The 22,535-nt window shown below is 41.1% G+C and overlaps 1 protein-coding gene across 3 annotated transcripts in view; it reads right to left on the reverse strand.

The window, feature by feature from the left end:
• The window catches only part of ITGA8 (integrin subunit alpha 8), a 174,737-nt gene that overhangs the window by 73,674 nt on the left and 78,528 nt on the right, over nt 1–22,535 (reverse strand). For all 3 annotated transcript variants that reach the window (XM_019497862.2, XM_006271243.4, XM_059729045.1), the window contains exons 16-21: nt 16,121–16,176; nt 15,641–15,795; nt 13,593–13,730; nt 12,606–12,673; nt 11,870–12,017; nt 3,269–3,361 (exon numbers count right to left, since the gene is read on the reverse strand). In XM_019497862.2, the coding sequence (XP_019353407.2) occupies nt 3,269–3,361; nt 11,870–12,017; nt 12,606–12,673; nt 13,593–13,730; nt 15,641–15,795; nt 16,121–16,176 (658 nt within the window). The remainder of the gene's footprint in view (nt 1–3,268; nt 3,362–11,869; nt 12,018–12,605; nt 12,674–13,592; nt 13,731–15,640; nt 15,796–16,120; nt 16,177–22,535) is intronic.

Genomic DNA, 22,535 nt, shown 5'->3' on the forward strand with positions numbered 1-22,535 from the left:
TAATTAAAGCGCCGTTAGTCTTGTGTATTAGTGTTGCCGCACTTAAAAAAGATGGTGAGGGCGCTTGAACTAAAGCTCATTCAATGAGCTTTAGTTCAAGTGCCCCCGCTGCCATTTTTAAGCATGGGGCTCTGATACACAAGATGTATAAGACTGTTGGAGTGAGTCTGCTCCAATGCGCTGGAGTTCCATTATGTCGAAGCAGCCTCTGCACTCTTGTATAGATGCCCTGTGCTCTTTAGGTAATGTACATTAAGACAGGTTAATGTGCATTTTCCTAGTACGTCACAATGGAGGGCATTTACAGACGTGCCCCGGGAGTGGAGGAGGCACTTTAATTTGTGTGGCTGTTGGAGCCACACCAATTAAAGTGCCCCAAGTGTCACATGTATCAGTGTCCCCACATTGAAAAATGGCAGTGGGGGCACTTTAATTAAAGCTCATCGAATGGGCTTTAGTTAAAGTGCCTTTGCCACCAGTTTTTCAGCGCAGGGACACTGATACACGTGGCATTGGAGCCTGCTGGAGCACAGTAATTACCATGCTCCAGCAGACTCAATGCTCTGTAATTACAGTGTGTTGAAGCAGCCTTCCTGTATGTGTATAGGAGCTTGGATGTACTAGATTTAATGCACATTAACTAAAGCACATTAATGCACATGTAGATGCACCTCTGTGTACTATACAAACTGTTCAGTTAAATAATTGATCTGAACCTATCCCTGTTGCCTTATGCAATAGTGCAAATATATTTATTATGTAATAGTAATCTAATGCTATATCTACGCTCTGGGCCACACGTTTTATGGTTTTTCTTTTTTTCCCTAATGTAGTTCAGCTATCTGTATGAATAAGGCCAAGGGTATTTCATGGATAGCAAATGGCCATGGATTCACAGAGCCAGGCATCCTGCAATTCTGTTAATAAAACATTGTGAAGATATGAAACTGTAGACTGTTTTGAGTTTCACCGCAGCAATATTATGCTCTTGGGTACTTCACTGACATCTCTTGCCTAGTCCTCAGAAGTTGGTCTTGGTCTTAAAGCCAAGGAGGTTCAGGGCACTGAATAGTCTCTGTAGTGACCTAATAGTTAAGGGCTTAAGGAATGTCTGATTATGACCTGCTCCTGTTCCCTCTTCGCTGCCTTATATAACAAGTTCCACAAAAATGTCTCTTTATGAGTGAATATTTTAAGAATAACTGAACTCTTGCCAGAACAGAATTGTTTTATAAAGTTGGAGTTAGATTAGAGCAGCCATTCATGATTTATGGGATTTGTAGAAATGGCTGGTATTTCTCTGTTGGAAGTGTGTTAATATGCTAAACAAATGGTTTGGTCTAGGAATTCTAGTCCTTCCACCTTTCCTGGGCCTCCATAAGAAATAGTTCCAGAGATGAACTTACAGTCTGAAGTTCACTTGGTATTTCTAGATGTTTTGATGTCTGTCTTTTAAAGGCTTCATATCATTTAATTTTCCAAAGCTGTCTTCACTAGCTATAAGAAAATTTATACACTACACTAAAGTGTTCTTAAAGTAGTTTTATGAACTTCAATGTTCAGTTTTCTATTTCAATCCGCAGTCTATCTTAATGAGGCATTTTGCTTAGGAATGTTTGATAACAATACATATATCTCCGACTGGGACGTGATCTTGAAAGAAAACAGGGATGGGACTCAGTGTGAGAATGACTCAATTTGACATTACAGTTTAGAGTACCAGCTGCTTTAGGCGAAGTAAAGTTTATAGAAAAGCTTACATTCAGTGGAACTGGTGGGATAGATGGGGAAGAGGTACAAATGCCAAGATCTTCCCCAACCTTGGTTTGGTTAGCATTTTGAGTTCAGGAGTATATGGGAGACAAGAGCTAGAAGGAGACCTTTGAATAAACAGTAAAGGAGTAAGAGGGCAGCAGTAGCCAAAGAATCGCTCTGCTAACATTCCATAGTGTGAACGGGCAATTCCAGAGGGATGCAGGGGACCAGGCTCTTAGGGAAAGAAATGACTGCCAGGTTCACTCAAGTTTCCTCCAAACTGTTCTGCTGAAGTATTGAGAGAGTGGAATAGGCAACACTTCTGATTTCCAAACCCAAACTTAACCAAGAGCCACACATGATCTCCTCAGCACATCTTCAGTGATTGCAGCTGGAGTACTTTTCAAAATAACTGCATTACTAATTACAGTGACACTAAGTGCATGTCTTCACATGCTAATGGTGTTACGGAGCATTATGAAGGCAATGCAGTCCACTCATTTGCTCCCAGTTTATGCATGCCTAATGGCCAAAATCTAAAGCAGCAGCCTAGGCATGTGTCCAGGGTACACTTAACATCACTTGATCTCAGACACAATTATTAGAGTGGTTACATTTATTTTTTAAAGGCTGGCCAGAGTTGGTGAGCAAGGTGACTTTTTGCAACAGCATTTCCTAATACCATCCAGGGAAGCCTAGACATGCTCTCTAATATGCTAAAAATACCACGCTGGCTACTGGATAAAAATCCTCATTCCAATCAGGGAAATACAAGACAGGGAGGTTAGGGGAACAGATGAATATACAATGTCTCTGGTACCTGAAGGTATACATATCTTGTAGAACAGTATGAACAGATCAGAGTCTGTCAAGAACTTTAGATTAATGTATTTGCCAAACTATTCAGTAGAGAAAAAGTTAAAATAGTGCATCACACCATGATACTCATCTCAGTTCTTGTTTGTAGGCACTGCTATTGGTATCTCATCTATGTAAACAGAAATAAATATTTCTTCACCTTGGAAAAGTTTTAGGGCAATAATAAGGTAAATCTATAGGATAATGGGTTTGATCCATCCTAATTGCACTAGTATAAATTAGCAAGAATAATATTATGCTGCTGTAGTTCAATCAGAATCAGACCCAAGAGGCTTTCATTTACTATATAGGAATATTAAAAGGAATATGTGAACACATCTAACATATTACAGATCAGGATTTTCCTTTCCAAGCATTGCTCCAAATCCAGTCATTTTAATGGTGTTAGTCCAATTTATCCCAAAGATCAATCAGAAACAGGTTCTAAAGTCATTAGCTTTTTGAAACACCAGATTATTAGTCTTTTAGAAGCATAAAGCTATATCTTATTACATCAACAATTTCCTGTCAAGATAAAGTATTTGTTTTAGTTCCTGCTTATCAGGACATATTCCACTAATGGAATAGTTTTCCATTTGCTCCCCTTAAAATTCAATTAGATAAACATCAGCAAAAGCATCTGGTTTTCTCTTACATTTGTTCCAGCCACCATGGGGTTTCCAAGATCACAAACCACCATTCTAGTTTCATTTTCCATCTTGTAATCACAGCTTAATACATGTAGTGCCTGTAACAAAAGAACACCAGCCCAGTGGTCAAAGGTCAGAGCAAAATGTATCCTGTTGGGAAAATGATGCCTTTTTTACTGTGAAATTTCTTTTGACTTCAAACACCTGTACAGAGCTCTACATGAATATGTAACTGGTTACTGTCAGTCATGGAGGTAGTTTAACTGTGAAGAAAGGGAAAAAAGAAAGAAAAAAAAGAAAGGAAATGAACCAATATTTTAAGACACACAGAGATATCATTTTATTTCTTCTAACACATTACATAATTGCTGCAGTGAATTATGCCTATAAAGACAATAACTGAAATATTAACTGGATTGAAGAAAGCTATGCAGGTTGATGCATACTTCACACAAATGGTATTTTTCTGGCACAGGTGACTGAGAAAGTTACCATGGGACAGCTCTGGAGTTATATTTCCTAATATATGGCAAGGGTGCTTAGAGTATTAGCTATTTCTGAATATATTCACTGTGTCTAACATTTAACAGCAAAGGAACTAGATTTTTACTTACATAAAGGGTGGACCTTTCCTGTAGTCATCACAAGAGAGCACATGGAACCGTTTCTGAAATTGTACATCTCCCTGCCAAACAAACCCTCAAGTTGGATTTTTGACCACAGATTCTGTTTTGCAGTGAGCCTTAGGGTCCCCTTTCCCAGCCAGTTCATTTTAGAGAGCAATTTTGCAGAGCTATAGCACTTGTCATGCTGACATTTCAAGCAGATGTAAATATGTGAGTATCATGCTCTATGTTTTAATGCTGGAGAAAACTGAGGCAGAAAATGATTTTTGCCTAAGGTCAGACAGCAAGCTGGTGGCTAAACTAGAGAAGTAATCCAGATTGCCTGCCTCTCACGTGTGTGCCCCTTCCACTAGCTCATACTGTTCAGAACTCCCTTTACAATATTTAAGAACTATTTAAGATACTTTCTCATCTTGTTTTCTGGAGGGGAGTAAACACAAAATGTTCCTGCTGCTTTCCTGCCGAATTTTCTTTCTCAACATTTCAAGCCTTTATCTCTTGCCTCTAACTGGGTTTTCTGTATAAAGTAGAGTGCATGGAGGAAGGAACAGATCCATGATGGTAGAAGTAAAGAGGTACAGACTAAAACAAGGCAACCCCCCCCCCTCCTCCCCCCCGTCTTTTTTCGCTTTCATTTTTGGCATCTTTAATAAAAGAAACAAATTGGATAAACGAACAGAGATAACATATCTTCAGGAAAAAAAATCAGGATGCATCTGGAATTGCTGTGAGCCTCTCTAATTTTTTTCATTGCATAGTTCCCATGAATTAAGTAACACATGACAGGTCAGATTCTTTATAAGAAAAAGCTGGGAGATCTCCAGGCCACAGTCTATCAATTCAACCCATGTCCTTCCTGGCTGGTGAAGGCCAGGGTGAACAGACTAAGTCTATTGTTAGCTGAAATTAGCAGAAAAGGTGGCAGATGTTCTAAAAAGCATTAATTGTGGTGTCTGCTCACTTAACAATCTCTTCCTATTAGCAATGTTGCAACCCCCGCCTGCAGCTCTTTTCCTTCCCTTCCTGCTGAAATCCCTGGGACTGGGCTGCATCAGCCCATCCCCAATCATACCCCAAACTGACCGTTGGGAACACAAGTTCCCTAAGGCACTCTGAAGTGGAGCACCTTCATTTGATCCCTCATTTGATGAAGGTTAATTTGTGGTGTGATCAGCAACTTTAAAAGCGCTCTTCAGTCATGCACATGTGTCACGGCAAAGCTGTAGAGCATTATCAGGGGACCAATCACATGACAAACATAACTGCTGCCTGTGTCCCTAGCTGCAAGTCCCATCTATTTGCTCAGTATTTTTGACAGCAGGAAGTAAAGGAAAATTAAAGCTGGTATTCTTTGAGAGAGGGTTGGAATTATAGAGTTTACAATTACTTTCTTTTCATTTGGTTCACTTTGCTGTGAAAGTAGGTTAATCTACTCTTTTCATGCTTTTTAAAGGATTTCTCAAAAGGTGGTTGAAACTGAGAATAGACACTCTTGTATTATAGATACATTGAAGTAAATATTAATTTACTCTTAACATTGTACTAAAATTTGCTTGGAAATCTGTAGTCATAAAATATTAAGCTTAGTCTTTCTTTTGGAAAAATTAGCCACAGATGTTATATGAAAGTCTAATCTTCACTATTTTATAGGTTAAGACTGCTATATAGAGGATGTACTATCCTCCAACATAAAATATACTATCCCTTATCTCACTTCCTCCCAAAAAGTCTGAGCAAAAAGTTGTGTTTTGCAAATGAGTTCTAGTGATCCATGAAAAATTAGGGGCATCCTCCTCAGATTTAAGATGGCTGATGATACAGACAATGCCAAAACTGATTTGTGCAATGCAAGGATGGAAGGTCAGCCATGTTTTAGAGGTGGTTAAATATAGAATAAGAAAATAAAAAGCGGCAGCAGGAGGGAAACAAGGGAAATGAGAGAGATTCATACATCCAGCACTGCCAGTTCCACTAGTTTGACATGTAACTAAGAAGGTTTAATCAAAGAACCCTTTTCCTCTCCATGAGAAGCAATTCATATTTTGATAGAAATGCATGGCCTTTTGGCAACCTCAAACAGCAGCAAAACGCCACTGATTAATACATTTGCTCCTAGGGCATATTGTAACTGGAAGACACGGGCAGTCTACAAATATGAATTGCCATTACTTATCTCAGCAATGGACTACTAAATCGGTACAGGAGTAATAAAAGATTCTGGACTGCTGTACAAAAATGCGTCTTTCCTTCACCCCAGTTCCCACCTTTAAAATTTATTTAATTACCTTCCACAATAATGTGCCCTTTTACTCAGATGATGAGGCTGGATAAAGCTTTTAATTTACTGAGTGCCAGCAGCTGCTTCTCAATGTACCCATACATAAGAAAGACCTGGTCTGTGTTCTAAGAGCTTTTAATTTAATTCCAATTAAATCATATCTCATCTAGTTATCAACCTTGTATTGATTTCACCAAGAAAATTTTACAAGCAGGCCAGTGTGCGGGCCGGGAGCAATCCGGGCCCTTTTTTGCGCCGCGCGGGCTGTGGCCAGCAGCCCGGGCACGCTGGGTCAGAGAAAACAGGCGGCACGCTAGAATTAGTCATGGACTCGTAATGGTTGATTCAAGATTGTTTACTTACACCGAAGATGGTTGCGGTGTAGGCTGGACAGTTTCCCAGGCACAGCTCCGCTTAAATCCTCGTTTGAGGACTCAGACAATACTCGGCACTCCCACGGAGTTGTCGAGGCTCCGTGGATCCTTTTGCGCGCAGGGAGAGGGATACATCGAGGATTGCGAACGGCGACGGGGAGAGGCTAGAGGCTGATCAGACCTCTGTTGCCTGCTTGAAATGCGCTGGGTCCGATAGGCTCTGCAGCGCTTAGAGATCTTCACACAGCGTGAAGTCTCCTTCTCCTGGTGTTCGTGGAGTCCTCCAACTTGGGCGGAAACCACTCAAGCTTTTTATACGGCTAGCAAGCCAATCACTAGCTGCCACGTGTGAATAATTTAACACAAGCCAATAATAGGGCTCAAATTATAATACAAATGGCGGGAACTCTTTGCACCGTGCATCTCTGTGCTGCAAAGAAGAAATGCACACTGCAAAGAAAGCTACAAATTGGCGGGAAAATAATTCAGTGGTGCCAAAGCACACACAAAACAAAAATCACACCCTTGGGTTGTGACAGCCAGGAAAGCTCAGGGTTTTTCCCCACTTTTAAAGCAGGTGTATCAGTATGCTGCCCATGGAAGTGGGGGACTAATAGTTTTCTCTATTGTTTCAGGAGATTCCATAAAAGAAAACACTCTTATACATGTTGCAGTCAATACCTTCACTCTAACCTGTAGCACCACCACTATTCCCTACCTGAAGAGCCATGCCAGAATCTGCAGTGAATTTGTTATGCCTATGCCTAAGCAGGAGCTAGAAAGAAATCACATCACTTATTTCCCTCTGTCATTTCATGAGACATTGGATTCCATTCTTCTCCAGGGTGGTAGGGCTGGAGTCTTTGCTCTTTGTGCCATTCAGTATCAGTTCTCCCTTAGGGGCAGGAACTGTCTTTGTTCTGTGTATGTCCAGTATCTAGTAATGTAGTCCTGATTCATGACTGGGGTCCAGATGCTACCACAATTCAAGTTGAAAACAGCAACATTTGATTGCACTGTATTTCATTAAGTAGCTGTGAAGTCAAGAAAGAACTTTAATATCTAAGATAAATACAGGCATTAGTCTTTGCTGAAGGTCTGAATCAGCACTTTGCACCTTGTATAGCCAGCTATGCCAGTACAAAACAACATCATATGATTTGGCTACACAAACTGCAATATAAAAGCAATTGAGGCTCTGAAACAAGATGGTTACAATGCATACATATCACCTTTTCTAATCCATTTTATGCAGAGTCAGTAAGAACTACATTGAGGATTGGACCAATATTCTCTCTTTTGTCATTTTTCCTCTATAACTCAAATTTTAAACAATATCTTACAGAATCTTTCCATAGATATCAGTTTAACCCTAACGCTTCTTAGCCTCTTTAAAAGTGTACACTACATCAGGGATAAATCTAGCTTGTTATTTTTTATCTACTCTGACCTCAATCTAGCTGATATTGGATCTGATTGAGGAGAATATTATCTCTGTCTTATTATAGGAAGGCCAGTTATAAGGACAATACCGATCATAACCCAGAAACAGCTACAATCTTTACTATAGTGAGGTGCTACTGGGGACCTTGAGTGCTGAGGTCTGATGGTAACTGGCATCATCACAAACCCATTTAACTATTGGCTTAAGTGATTGTGCAACAGATCATTTCTATTACTGTGCTGCCCAGATGTCTCAAACAGGATTAGAGCTCAATTACACCACACTCATGAAGACATCATATGACATCCTGAACCTTTTGAAACCCAAGGTAAAACCCCCATTAAAATTAATTGGACCAGAATTTCACCCATGCCCCCCAACCTCAAAGAGATTACAAATCAAGAGATTTAGATTTTCTTTACATCACAAGTACACACATTGAAAGTTCTTTTGAAGCCAGACATGTTAAGAAGTAGTTCTGTGCAAACAGTCATCAGAGGGACTGTATACTACTTTAAATTATACTGAAACTCTATTTATAAATAAAAAACATAATTCCCCCTTTAATGTATGCATTGAGTACATTAATTATATCAGCATATTAACAAGGAGCAAGCAACAGAAGGACCTACATCAAACTACTGTAAGATGAATAATAACTGGTTGGATCATCATACAGAAGGTAGGGGAGATTTGCACATTATAAACTAAATATACCCTGCCTTCTGCTTGACTTTAGGCTAACATGGCTAACTACATCTCAGAACATCATGCTTAAAGAGTAGTCAAAGGCACAATGTCTAATTGGGTGGAAGTATCAAGTGAGGTTCCCCAGGGGTCTGTCCAAGTTTTGGTATGAATATCTTCATTCAAGTCCTGCACTTAAGACAGAACAATCAAATGCATGCATAAAAACTTGGGGAAAGACTGAGTATGCTGCAGTACTACAGAAAAAGACATGGGGGTTAGAGTGGATTGCAAATTGAAAGAGTTAACAGTGCTGTTGCTACAAAAAAGAAGAAGAAAAGCCAGTAGGATACCGGACTACAGTAACAGGAATATTGCCTACAAGTTAAGGGAAGTGACCTGTCAGTATAGGTGAGGCCTCACCTAGAGTACTGGTCTGTTTGGACACCACACTTCAAGAAACAGGTAGACAAATTGGAAAGAGTCCAGCAGAGAACAACACAAATGATTAGAAGTCTAGGAAGCATGATTTACAAGGAAAGGTTGGAAGAACTGGGATCATTTAATCTAGAGAATGGAAGACAGAGTAACAGTCTTGATAAGAGTCTTCAAGTACATGAAGGGCAGGCAGTTTTAAGGAGGATGTGGATAGACCATTCTCTGAAGCCCCAGGGAACAGGGCAATGCTTAGTAGACACAAGTTGCAACAATGGAAATTTAGATTGGATATAAGGAATAATGTCCTAAAAACAGCTCTTTGGAATAGATTAGTTAGATATTGTGGAATCTCCATCCTTGGAAATTTTTAAGAGCAGTTCAAACAAATGGTTAGATAAGGGTGATACTGCTTTGAATGGGGAGGCAGGCTTGGATGACCTTCTCAAATTCCTTCCAGCACCCCTTTCCTATAGTTCTACCATATGAATCTGATGTACTTGTAAGTAAGATCATTTGGGGAATATGATTAAAGTGTCTGTAAAACACTTCTTTTTAGTAAATTTCTTTCTATATTAAATCAAAGGTTGAGTTCAATGTGAAAACATAGACGAAAATGGATAAAAAAGGGTTAGGGATTTCCAGAATGTAGAAGCTATTTCTTTTCCATTCCAATTTGGCTTTTAAATATTTCAGTTTGGCAAAGATTATGTATTCATTTTTGCCATGACTTCAACAGCTTTTGATGATTGTGCTAGCACAGAAAGGCAGTTGAAGACAGGGAACAATGGGCCATTTTTTTAATTAAATGCAAGCATGCGTTTTTAGAACATGACTGAAGAATTCAATATAAATTTTTCCTGTTGCAAAGATTTTTCACTTGTATTTGAGGATTTTTTTCTTTTATTGACTTGTACTAAACTCAGTAATAAATTCTTGAACTGCATACCTTTATCAGTTCTAAAAGTGAGAGAACTAATAGCTTTTAGTACTATAGGAAATGCTTTTGGAAATTAAATGTGCAAGAATTACGTACAGTACAATAGGACTAATGTTCTGCTGTTTTAAATAAAAGACATAAATGGCGACTCCTGCATCTGACTAAGGAACATTGTTCAGGAGTTACATAAAGCAAGAACTTCTCAGTTTGCTTTTGCATGGAGAGCCTAGGACTGCAAATGCAGACAAAAATCAATGCAATCTCAAATGGCTGTTTCTGGAAGATTCTGAAGCAGAGCCAGTCAGAAAACATGTTCTACTTCGCAAAAAAATTCAAAGAAAAATTAATATTTTAAATTATTTCTGAGGGGTGTCAAATAATGGAAACCCAAAATATAATTTGCTGGTATTATCTGTAAAAAAAAAAAAGAGTCAGTTAAGAGCTAATTTAAAAAAAAATAAAACCTGTAAGATTTCCATGCCTTTTTGATAAAGAGAATTCTCCAGCTGAAAAGCTTTTTACTAGCTCTTTTCAGAAACTGTGCTCATGAGAAATCATGATGAAACCATTTGAAAGATTCTGATTAACTTCAGTGGGCTTTGTACACCTCTCCCCCTACACTTGCTACATGAAGAAAAGAACATGTGTTTTCTTAAGGGCAACAAAGTAAAAAACCCAAGTAGACACTAATAAAGACAACTTCTTTTTGACATACCAGTTGAAAAAGCCCCAGAGATTGTATAGAGAGAACAAGAAAAAAACACCCCACTTGGAATCAAGGGGTCAGGGATGATTTTCTTAAATGCTTGCGAGTGGTGGAGAGTTTTGGTTAAATTCTAAAAATATAATCTTCAATAACATTTTCATTTCCTTTCTCCTTAGTTCTTGCTAACTGAGTTTGGTCCCATTGCAGCTTTCAACCCATCAATAAACTAGATTGACAGAAGACGAATAAAGAAACACATTGTAGAATACTTTCAACTCAATTAAAAACATTTGCCACTAGAAAGGAAATTAACTTGCCCTCTTTTCCCCCACTCCCTCACCTTGGGGCCTTTCTGTGCGTCACATTCCAAACATTGCAAACAAAAAAAAAAGGAAGTTAATGTTGCAACAGCTTGTGAGATCTGCGCATAGACGAGGTGACAGACTCTTACTGTCCAGCGGGTGGTACATGAACATTCTTTCTGTTTGGGCGATACAATTTCATCTTTGCTCTTAAATTAATCTAAAATGGGACAAAGTCTAAATATGTACAGTATAATTTGATTGGATACACTTCTGCAAATAGTCTTTTTTATACATATGAATATCATATATCCTATGATTTCCTGCTTTATGTTTCTAAATATAAAATAAAGCAATTGATCTGAAATTTTAGATTTGTATTATTTCGGCCTCTGACTAAAGCCACCAACCTTTTCCATATCCTCAGCTAGAATATAACTAGGGCCTGGCTTAAATGGTGGGCCCACCTCACCGCACAGTGGCTCCTTTAATCTTGGAGTTCCCTCCACGCCCCCCACCCCCCACTGTTGCTGATTGGCAGAGGGGTCCATTAGCCCTGCCACTTGTTCCTGATGGCCAAGAGGCAAAAACTGCAATTTTCACCTCCTGGCCATCAGGAGCAAGCAGGAGCAGCAGGGCCGCCAGGTCCCTCAGCCAATCATCAACAGGGGTTGGGGGAAGCACACAGGGGGAACTCCAAGATTAAAGGAGCTGCCATGCCACAAGCTGGGACTGCAATTTAAACCAGGCCCTAGATACAACATAAGGTTAATTTTTGTTCCAATCTCTTGTGATGTAAACTTGATTTTTTTACCTTGTTGTTGCGTTCAACTCCTGTGTAATCTGCTTCAGGTGGGATCTTTATATGGAGCTCAGCTTCATAAGCTCCTTCTCCATCATTTCTTGGGTTTATTAGAAGCACAACACAGTTTTCTTCTCCAATTATTAGCTGATCTTTATCTCTATACAGAACACACCTTTTATTAGAAATTTTATAAACAGATGATTCAACTATCGATGCATATAATTCAACTATTCTCTTTGTTTGTTTCCATGGAGCCTGATTCCAAAGCACATGCATGGCCTACTACCTACCTGGCATGGGTATCACAACACACAAAGGCGGCCCCGTATCAAAGCACTACAGAAAATCCAAACTTAAATAAAAGGGAATGCACTCAAGAAAAACAGGATGGATCAGAGCAAATGCACCATGGACTATCCATGTAAGTTATAGCAGAATATGGAAAACAAGTTAACTAAGGGGTTGGCAATGTAGGTCCTGTGGGCTGGATCCAGCCTATGGAACTATTGGATCTAGTCCGTGGATGTGGAGCTGTGGGCATTCTCCCAATGGGAAGACAAGGATCAGCAATGGTAGACCCTAGCATCCACCCCTGACCAGGGGTGGGTCTTTCTGGCCCACAGCCAGAAAAAGTTGCCTACCCTTGAGTTAGTTGCATTAAACTCCAGAGGTCTGATTTTGAACTCATATTCAGATACCTATATTGTATTAGCTATAACATACATTACTATTTATTTGAACTTACGGGGTGGCTGAAAGTTTCAAGTCAGGAATGCATAGGTTGTCCTCTCCACAGTCTACCAGAATATAAGCCTGTGTTGTCAAAATTTGTACCAATGATATTAGAGTTTTTCTTTAAAAATCCATGTCATAGAATCATAGGATTGAAAATGAACTCGAGTTGTCTAGCCCAACCATGTGCACAAATGCAGATTGTGCTGTTCCTAAATCATCCCAGATAAATCCTTTTACAGTTATTCTGTCTCTTCTTTATGGCAGTCTTTCAAGTATCAAAAATTGCTCTTGTTTTCACCCCTGATTTCCTTTCTCCAAACTAAACATACTGAGCTCTAAACCTTTCCCCATATGGGTTTGCATTCCAGACCCTTTATCATCTTTGTTGCTTGTCTCTAGATTTGTTTCAGTTTCTCTACACCTTTCTTAAAAGACTAGAGCAGACAATCCTTCAGCTGAGGCCAAGCTAGCACCATGTACAGTTCTACTATCACCTCGCATGTCTTACATACAATAGTACTGATAATGCAACCCAAAATTGCATTTGCTTTTTGGGGGGGATTGTATCATATATTGCTTACTCACTTCAAGTCTGAGAACCCCCATAACATTTACAGCCTTTCCTTTCTTTTTCAATTTTCACTAGAAATGCTCTATAAGAAGGGGTAATTTCTGCAAGTCCTTTCCTACATGAGTAGTGTCAATGACTGTTTATGTAACAGTTTTTAAGATATACCCATAAGTGAACATATGCATCTTCCATATTTTTCACAGTAATTTGGCTTATAAATTCTACACTGTTATAAAAACGTTAGATAAAACATAGCTCTGGAAATGTTTTAAAAGTCACATGGTGCTTTGTTTATATGAAATATGCATTCTGAACTAATTAAACCCTAGGTACATAATTTCTGGGGACTTGATAATATATTGTTTTAGGAAAGATATTCTAGATTGCTCACATTACATTGCAAGAACATGGATGCATGGGCCTTACCTGCTCTGTAACAGTGCTCTCTTGGTAATAGTTCAGTATTGGTTTCACGGCCAGGCTATCTACAGACGTTGATTCATCCAAGCTGTAATTCAAACTAACACTGATAGGAGATAATTTATCTCGAAATTCTGTTTCGTTCTGTGGAAAGTAATTACTTAATTACAAAAACATGCTCTAAAAGCATTAATGGCAAATTATTAATTAGGTATGAAGTCTGGGATTTGTTTTTAACAAGGGAATAAAACAGTGGTTCCTGGCTTTTCTTTGATACATGTGATGTAGTTAGGACAGCGTGGTCACTCACCAATAACTGGAATTTTCAGAATACATTGCCTCCACAGATACACATTCTGGAAGTAGCTTGCTGAGCTTCATAAACTCAGAAATGTTTCAAAGCAGTAGCCATATCTAAAAAGAGACATGTAGAACCAACTCCTATCAGTTCTTGGCTCCTGGAAGGAATGGAGGGAGGGCACGTGTGGATCTGTGGAGGCAATATTGTTGGTTTGTTCCATAACCAAGTATGTGTACATAAAAATCAATCTTGGTAACACTCCATCTTTATTGCCTGTACATTTTTTATATACTGCCCAAGTGTTTCTTAACATGAGTGTTATCTATCTAGACCAGGAGCGGGCAAAGTCCAGCCCACAGGCCACATTGGGCCTGTGGCAGACTTCATTTCCCAGCAACCTCTATCCACATCACTGTGGCCAGTTTCCATGGAGGCCCCAACAGCAGTGGCACCATGACAGTGCAGGGCCAGGGTTTCCATGGAGACCAGCCCCAGCAGTGCTAGCAAAGTGCACAGCAAGGCAGGAAGCTGCTCTGGGGCCAGGATCTTGCGGTGGTGACAGCATGGTTCAGAGCCGGAGCAGAGCCATGACCCACTGCCTGCGTGGCCTGGACAGGGGCATGCAGGCAGTGGATCATGGTTCCGGACCACGCTGTCACCACTGCAAGATCCTAGCCCCAGCTCCAGAGCAACTCCCCACTCTGCTGTGTGCCCTGCCAGGGCTGCTGGGGCCAGTCTCCATGGAAACCCTGGCCCTGCACTGTCACAGCGCTGCTGCTCTTGGGGTCTCCATGAAAACCAGCCGCAGTGATGTGGGTAGGGGCTTGTGGGAAATGGAGTCTGGCCACTGGCCAGATGCACCATTTTGCCCACCCCTGATTTAGTCAGTATTAAGCAACACCAACTACAGGTGAGTAACCAGCAACCATTTTCGTTTCATAAATTTACTTCCAAAAAGAACTCCACTCTTTGAAACTGGGGAGCAGCAATCATCCCAGAGATTGTTTGACACACAGACAAAAGATAAAACATGTGCTTTACCTAATCAACAATCCCAATAAGGCAGCCACTTTGAATAAAGGTTGAAAGCAATGTTCAAAAGGCCTCCAAAATAGATCTTTAGCTAAAGAGTCTCAGTTTAAAAATGTGCATGAGTTTTCTATGAATGTTCGGAGAGTTCTCATAAATCAGAAGACAGAACCTCTCCCAACTGATTAGCTTTAATTCCACTTTCCCTTCACAGGGAATAAGCAGGCAGATCTTTACTCTTAGTTAAAGCCTGATCCGTCATATAAGAAGGGTTCACTGAAGGAAAGAGTGATGACAGTCACCATTATAACTATTATTACTTTGAATTTACATAGCATTTTTCCTTCATAGGTCTCAACATGCTTTCTTAAACGTAGCAGTTAATGTTTACATCCAATTAAAATCTTTTTTGTGTGTTCTTTGCTGACAATGCTTCTACTACTAATTTCAAAATTGAATTCTACTAATTTTATAGAAACTAATTTTTAGACTTAATCTGCTTCAAAGCTTTTCTTAAAAATAGGGATTGAAAAAACTAAATTGTCATGATATTTAATATTTCAACCTGGTGTCCTGAAGGTACAATAAGTAATTTAAATGGTAGATGCATGCATTGGGAGAGAATACTTGAGCAGAATTTCAGGAGGAATTTTTTGATGGTAAAGCTTATATGTAGAATACTCAAACTCTGAGATGGCAGCCAAGAATATTTTAAACAACTTACTCTGAGATAAACAACAAAGTCCTGGCAATGCAGCCGTTTCTGTCTTTCAATCACAATGGGGAAGAGATGATGTGATTGATGGTAATCAAAGAAAAGGGTCCTTTTAACAGCTCCTTTCTGTTTCAATGAATCTAATTGCAATTCAGCTTTTAGTGCTGGAGAACATAAGTAAATCAAACATTTATCATGAAATGAAAAATGAGTGAACAAAATCATTATGTATTATAGCTAATCACAAAAACAAACACTTCAAAGGAAAAAGAACCAGAGCTTTCATTTGAAAATGGGCTGCTTTGTGGCAGCACATTAGGCTTTGATCCAGCTTGAATTCATATTTGTAACACAACCAGCATCTAACTGTACGTAAATACTATTTCTTCCAAACCTATCTTTCCATTCCAAAATAGTCACAGGCTTGTTTTTGTTTTGCAACTGGCTACAACTTATTAAAAATATGTAAGAACATGAATAATTTCTTACCAATCTTATCTGAAATACTCTGGCCTTCAAAAGCTGCACAGACTCTTACAGTAAAACTAAAAGAAGTAACAAAGAAAAAAAATCACTATCGACAGAGTTACATACCAAGAATCACCAATTTCACAGTATCTCAGATTTCCCTTTCCCCATTCTAAAAATAGTAAAGAGTATATACATCTTTAAACCAACTTAGCGATGTGTTTAAAGAGCTTTGTTTCAGGCATCCTAGACACAATTCCTTTTCCATTCTCTCTGATGAGGTAGAAAGGTATTTGTGCTCTGGCTCCTGTATTCCCTGCACATCCAAACCTAAAAGGATTATACCCATTGACTTAAGTGGGCACCAGGACTTCACCCAAATACATGAATAGCAGTGGTTTGATGTGCAAGGTTTGGGCCAGAGTGTTTTCTACTTCATTTTTTAAATGATGTCATCTCTCCCCCAACAAGGCCTAAAGTAAAAGGGCAGAGAAATCAGACTGCTTTCTGTTGTTACTTACTACAGAAATGTACTGAAGCTGTATGCTAATAACTTTATTACTTAATTTTTTTTTCACATTCCACAGCAAATGCTTTTCTGAACTTAAGGGCTATCAGCTCCCTGTCGCTAGAAATAAACTGTCCTGCATAAAATTGTTATATATTTAAAGCTGCCCACGCAGTCTCTTCTCTCTGTATGATAGGTTACTGATCCTTAGTGATAAGGCCTTACTAGAAAAGGTCTTCTATAGCCATGTTGACTGACAGCATTTTATTTTAGCAGATGCTAAAAATTTTAATAACTGATTGCTTTATTTAATCAACATCTGTAAAAGATGAAACCATAATCATTATTAATGCATGTAGAAAGGTTTCATTTTGTAAACAGATGCTTTATGATGTCAGACAAAAGTAATATATATATTTAATGCAATTACATTCAAAAGCTTTCACAAATAACTACCGATGGTCTATTAAACCATTTCAGGAATGTTGATGCTATTACCAAGGCAGTTTTCTGCTACTAGATACCACTTGAAATCCATCTTCAGTTACACGCTCTTGGCATCAAATATTTGATGCTGCTTTCAAAAGATCCAATTCTATAAATTCTTATTCTCATAGATAGTAATGGGATTGCTCAGTAAAGGCTGCAGAATTCAGTACAAAAATTTGAAAATCTCTCTATTTACTAGTCTGCAGATTGCTTAAAAAGCAAAGCTCCTGCCTAAATGTGTAATGTCACCATGTTTCACATAAGAAAAATGACAAGTTGAAAAAAACCCAAAATGTTGTGATTTGGTCACAGTTTTTAAGTGGTAATTAAACTAATACTACAGTATATAGCAGCATACTTATGCAGTCAAATCAAAACCAGTAACATCACCTCTAAAATAACCTCTAATCAGATTATAATTATGTATCAGTTTCCTCTGACAAGCGTAATGGAAACGTGCCACATCTGTGATTTATATATCTTGCATGACCTTATTTAACATCTTATTTCAGGGTAAACAATCTGGCTCATACCTTTAAGTCTTTACCACAGACTCCAAAGGATATTAGATATGTTGATTCAACTTTTACCAAGAAATTGCAAATTCAGACGCATTACCATGGCTCTTAGAAGTCCATTACCAGTAAAAGATGAATAACTGACCATTTCTTAATGTAAAGGACAGAACTGAGTAAGCATTAAATACAGAATGTACACTTTGCTGAACTGGTATGCAGTGACTTTAGTCATCAGTCTTTATAGATCGAACTGTGGTGTGATTAACACCATGCTGTGGATACAAAGTGCTTTTGTTCTGCTACCCCAGCTACCTACATAACAGATACCTGTGTGAGAAGGGAAGTTTGTTTTCTCCCAACAGGGATGAGTTTGTGTAGGCTTGTCTTTGTTCCCACACCCCACCATGCCCTCATGGCGTAGCTGTGCTGCTGTGTCTGGTAGCAGGCTGGAGATATATCCATCAGTGTACTACTTCCCTGGACCAGCAAATGAATTCAAGAACTGATACCATACAGTTCACCTATGGAATCTGTAGGCTGCCTATATATAAGAAGGAATTTAAATAAAACATATTTGAAATATACCATGTTCTTCGTACTCTGAATAAAAATAATAAAAAAAATTATCATTTACATGGATTTCAAACAGCTTAGAGAAGTTTTCCTGTTAAATTATTTAATTGGAAAAAATCTGGAAATGTCAGATTTTGGGGGGAGGGGTTTGGGGTTTTTTGAGAAATGTCATTCCCCCCCCGCTTCTCCCCCCAAAAAACCAAAAAACCCCAAACCCCCCAAAAACCCCAACAACAAAACAAAACACATGCTCATCATAAAACCTTTGAGGGAAACATTTTGATCAGCTCTAGCATCTGCACAGTGAGGGGCAGTACTCCATACCTACCTCACCCCTATGATCAGTTTCTTCCTCCTTCCCCAAATACTGAGAGAGTCCTTTCATAATCCCTTCCACATCATGTAAGGAGAGGTATGGCTATGGCATTAAGACTAGGGACAGAAGTTACACATAAACCAGTTTAAGTGATCAGAAACTGATTTAAACCTGTAACAGAACATAAGTTCAGTGTACATAAACCAGTTGCAAAATGGCCAAAACTGATTTAAGATAAACCTGGTTGAATGTAGTATCAAACTGAACTCATTTGGGTCAAACCAGTTTATGGAACTTCTGTCTCAGACCCCTTCCTCATTTATGTTAAATCAGAGTCCCCCAACATCCTAACATGTTTTTCAGCCCCTGGGCTGGTTTGGGCTGGGCTGTCTGCTCCAGGGAGCAGGGCTGGCCCTGCCCCTCACCTTCCTAGCCGGAGCTCCGGCTGGTTGAGAAGGGGGTAGGGGACTACAGCCAGGAGACAGCAGCATCTGCCTGGCTTCCCCCTGCCCCACCCTCCCTTTGCTTGCTGCTCAAGAAGGGATCCCCCCTCTCCCATACCAGGGACCGCAGAAGCACAGACCCCACCTGGCATCTGGCCACACCACCCCCATGCTAGCTGATGCTGAGAGATGTCTGTGTGTGTGTCTCCATGTTCACTGGGACAAAGGCAGACAGATCAGTGTCCGCTTAGGGCTTTTTGCAACTAATCAGCAGGTCAGTTAGTAATGTCCCTCCATTCACTCCTTCCTGTGAAAAAGCTGTTTAAGAAGAGCTTGAACTAATGAGAAAGGCTTTGTTTTCTTGATGGGCTGATAAGTTTTGTGTTATCAGCTCCCTGCTGGCTTGCTTGCTTCAAATGCCACAATCTGTCAGTTCAACAGACAGAAACGGAGAGATGTTCTCTGTTCAACAGGGGACAGAGAGAGATGTGAGAAATGACCTGGTTTGCAATGAATAACGTACCTGTCAGTTTGCTGTAGACAGTATGAAGAAGCAAGGAGAGGGAGATTGGAAAGCTCAGTATTATCAACAGATGCATGCACTCCACACAAGCAGTCCTCCCACCCACTCCCCACTCCCACTTTGCCTCAGAGTGCTAGCTGGGGGCTGGGGCCTAGCAATACACACTGCCCATTGAGCAACGAGTGCGGAGGGGAAAAGCCTGGTGAGAGCTGCTTCCCCCTCCCACTCGAGGTACACTCTGGCTGGGGACTGTGCAGTCCAGGGTAGGGGTTTAAACCCTCCCTAATCATAGCATCCTGCCAGGGCCTGGCCATACCTATACCAGCTCAGCACTATGGAAGGGAAGGGACAGCTTGCTCTAGCACCCTCCAGCTTCTAGCCTGAGCCACTGCAGGCATGTGCCTGCATTTCCTGAATCAAAAGTGAATGTCTATCCACTTGCAAATCAGTCTAAGCTATTCAGGTTAGACTAACCTGCAAAGATTGAATCAATTCAGGTGCAGGCTTTTTGAATATCTGTACCTAAAAAACCTGGCCTTCTACGCTTTTGAAAAGTGCACTCATCTTAGGATCCTAGCAGCTTGTAGACACAGCATGGGTAGGATGAGCAAACTCCTCAATGCAAGCATTTCCTAATAATTCAATATCTTATGCACTTTAAAAGTAAAGAGAATGAAGAACTAATCTTTCAGGTCCAAATCCTTAACTGATGCAACTGATTCCAACAACAGCATGATCTTTTAAACCAGCTGAGGATCTTGGCCCATACCATACTTAGACTCAAAGCGTAGTAATCAATGGCTCGATGTCTAGTTGGCAGCCAGTATCAAGTGGAGTGCCCCAAGTGTTGGTCCTGGGTCCAGTTTTGTTCAATATATTCATCAATGATCCGGAAGATAGTTTCATAGTTGGTAGGGTCAGAAGGGACCTGAGCAGATCATTAAGTCCGACCCCCTGCCATGGCAGGAAAGAGCACTGGGGTCAAACGACCCCGGCAAGGTGTTTGTCTAGCCTCCTCTTAAAGACCCCCAGGGTAGGAGCCAGCACCACTTCGCTTGGAAGTTGGTTCCAATCCTAGCTGCCCTGACAGTGAAGTAGCATCTCCTGATGTCTAGTCTAAATCTACCCTCTGCCAGCTTGTGACCGTTATTTCTAGTCACTCCTGGCAGTGCTCGGGGAAACAGGAACTCCCCCAGTGCCTGCTGGTCCCCTCTGACTAGTTTGTAAATGGCCACTAGATCCACCCTCAGCCTGCTCTTGTGGAGGCTGAACAGGTTCAGATCCCTCAGCCTCTCCTCGTAGGGCCTGCCCTGCTGCCCCCTGATCATGCAAATGGCCCTCCTCTGGACCCTCTCCAAGCTGTCCACATCCCTCCTGAAGCGCGACGCCCAGAACTGGACACTGTACTCCAACTACGGCCTGACCAGTGTCACATAGAGGGGGAGGATCACCTCCTTGGACCTGCTTGAGATGCATCTGTGGATGCATGACAAGGTACAGTTGGCCTTCCTGACCGCGTCCCCACACTGTAGGCCCATGTTCATTTTGGCATCAATAATGACTCCAAGATCCTTCTCTGCCTCTGCACTGATGAGAACGGAGTTCCCCAGCCTGTAGGTATGCTGCTGGTTTTTCCCCCCCAGGTGCAGTGCCTTGCACTTGTCAGTGTTGAAACCCATCCTGTTCTCATCCACCCACCCCTGTAACATGTCTAGGTCTGATTGTAGCCTATTCCTCCCTTCTAGCAGCCCACTTCCCCCCACATCTTCGTGTCATCTGCAAATTTGAACAGGGTGCTTTTTACCCCCTTGTCCAAGTTGCTGATGAAGATGTTGAACAGTGCAGGCCCGAGGACCGAGCCCTGTGGAACCCCTGATGGAGTGTACTCTCAACAAGTTTGTAGATGACACCAAGATAGAGAGAGTATTAGATACATGCGAGTATTCAGAGAAACTGAGATAAATTGGAAGATTGGACTAAAAGAAATCTCGTGAAGTTCAATAAGTACAAGTGCAAAGTCTTGCACTTAGGACAGAACAATCCCATGCATAACCGTGTACAGGCTGGGGACTGACTGGCTAAGCAGCATCTCTGCAGAAAAGGACCCAAGGATAACAGTGGACAATAAACTGAATATTAAGGCTGTGGATAATTTCACCGAGTGTCTCATTTTGAAGCTGTTTCGATGCATTTTGAGCTCGAAACAGCAACATCAAAATGAAACAAAAGCCTTTGAAACAGCTTCGAAATTAAACAAGGGCACTTGAAATGTTTCAAAAGTTTCAAAACATTTCCAGTTTCGAAGCTGGGCTTACTTGGCTTTACCACCAGTCCCCACTGGCAGCAGCAGCCTCCTGTCATCTGGTGCAGATCTGGGGGGCGCCCCCCCCAGAGGATTCTGTCACTGCCCCAAGCCCTCCCAGGGGTGCGGGCCCTCAGATCTGCGCACTGGATGACAGCATGCTGTCGCTGCTGGCTGGGGCCAGTGGCAGCACCCATCTTCCCGGTACTTGGCAAGGGCTGCACCCAGTGCCAGTCCCGGCCAGAAGCAGCAGCCTCCTGTGATCCAGCAGGCAGATCAGGGGCCTGCACCCCTGGGAGGGCTGTGGGGGCTATACTGGACTCCTTCTTGGGGGTGCAGGTCCCCAATCCATCTGCTGGATCACAGGAGACTGCTTCTGCCACCTGGGATCAGCACTGGGTGCAGCCCGCACCCAGCACTGGGAAGATTGGTGCTGCCGCTGGCTCCAAGTGGCAGATCTAGCCTCCTGTCATCCGGCAGGCAGATCAGGGGCCCGCACGCCTCAGAGGAGTCTGGCACAGTCCCTGCAGCCCTCCCAGGGGTGCAGGCAGGCCCTGAATCTGCCTGCCAGATGAGAAGAGGCTGCCACAGCTGGCAAGCGACAGGAGTTTTGCTTGTCAACACCTTGAGGTGCAGTTTTTCCAGAAACCCCTGCACCTATCTCCTTGAAGCTTGGCAGACCTCATGCCCTCAGAAGGGGCTTCCATCCCTGCAAGTTTCATCCAAATCAGTCAAGCAATGACAAAGTTTTAGGCATTTTCATG

This window comes from Alligator mississippiensis, chromosome 5 (genome assembly GCF_030867095.1).
Source record: "Alligator mississippiensis isolate rAllMis1 chromosome 5, rAllMis1, whole genome shotgun sequence".
NCBI classification, from domain to species: domain Eukaryota; kingdom Metazoa; phylum Chordata; order Crocodylia; family Alligatoridae; genus Alligator; species Alligator mississippiensis.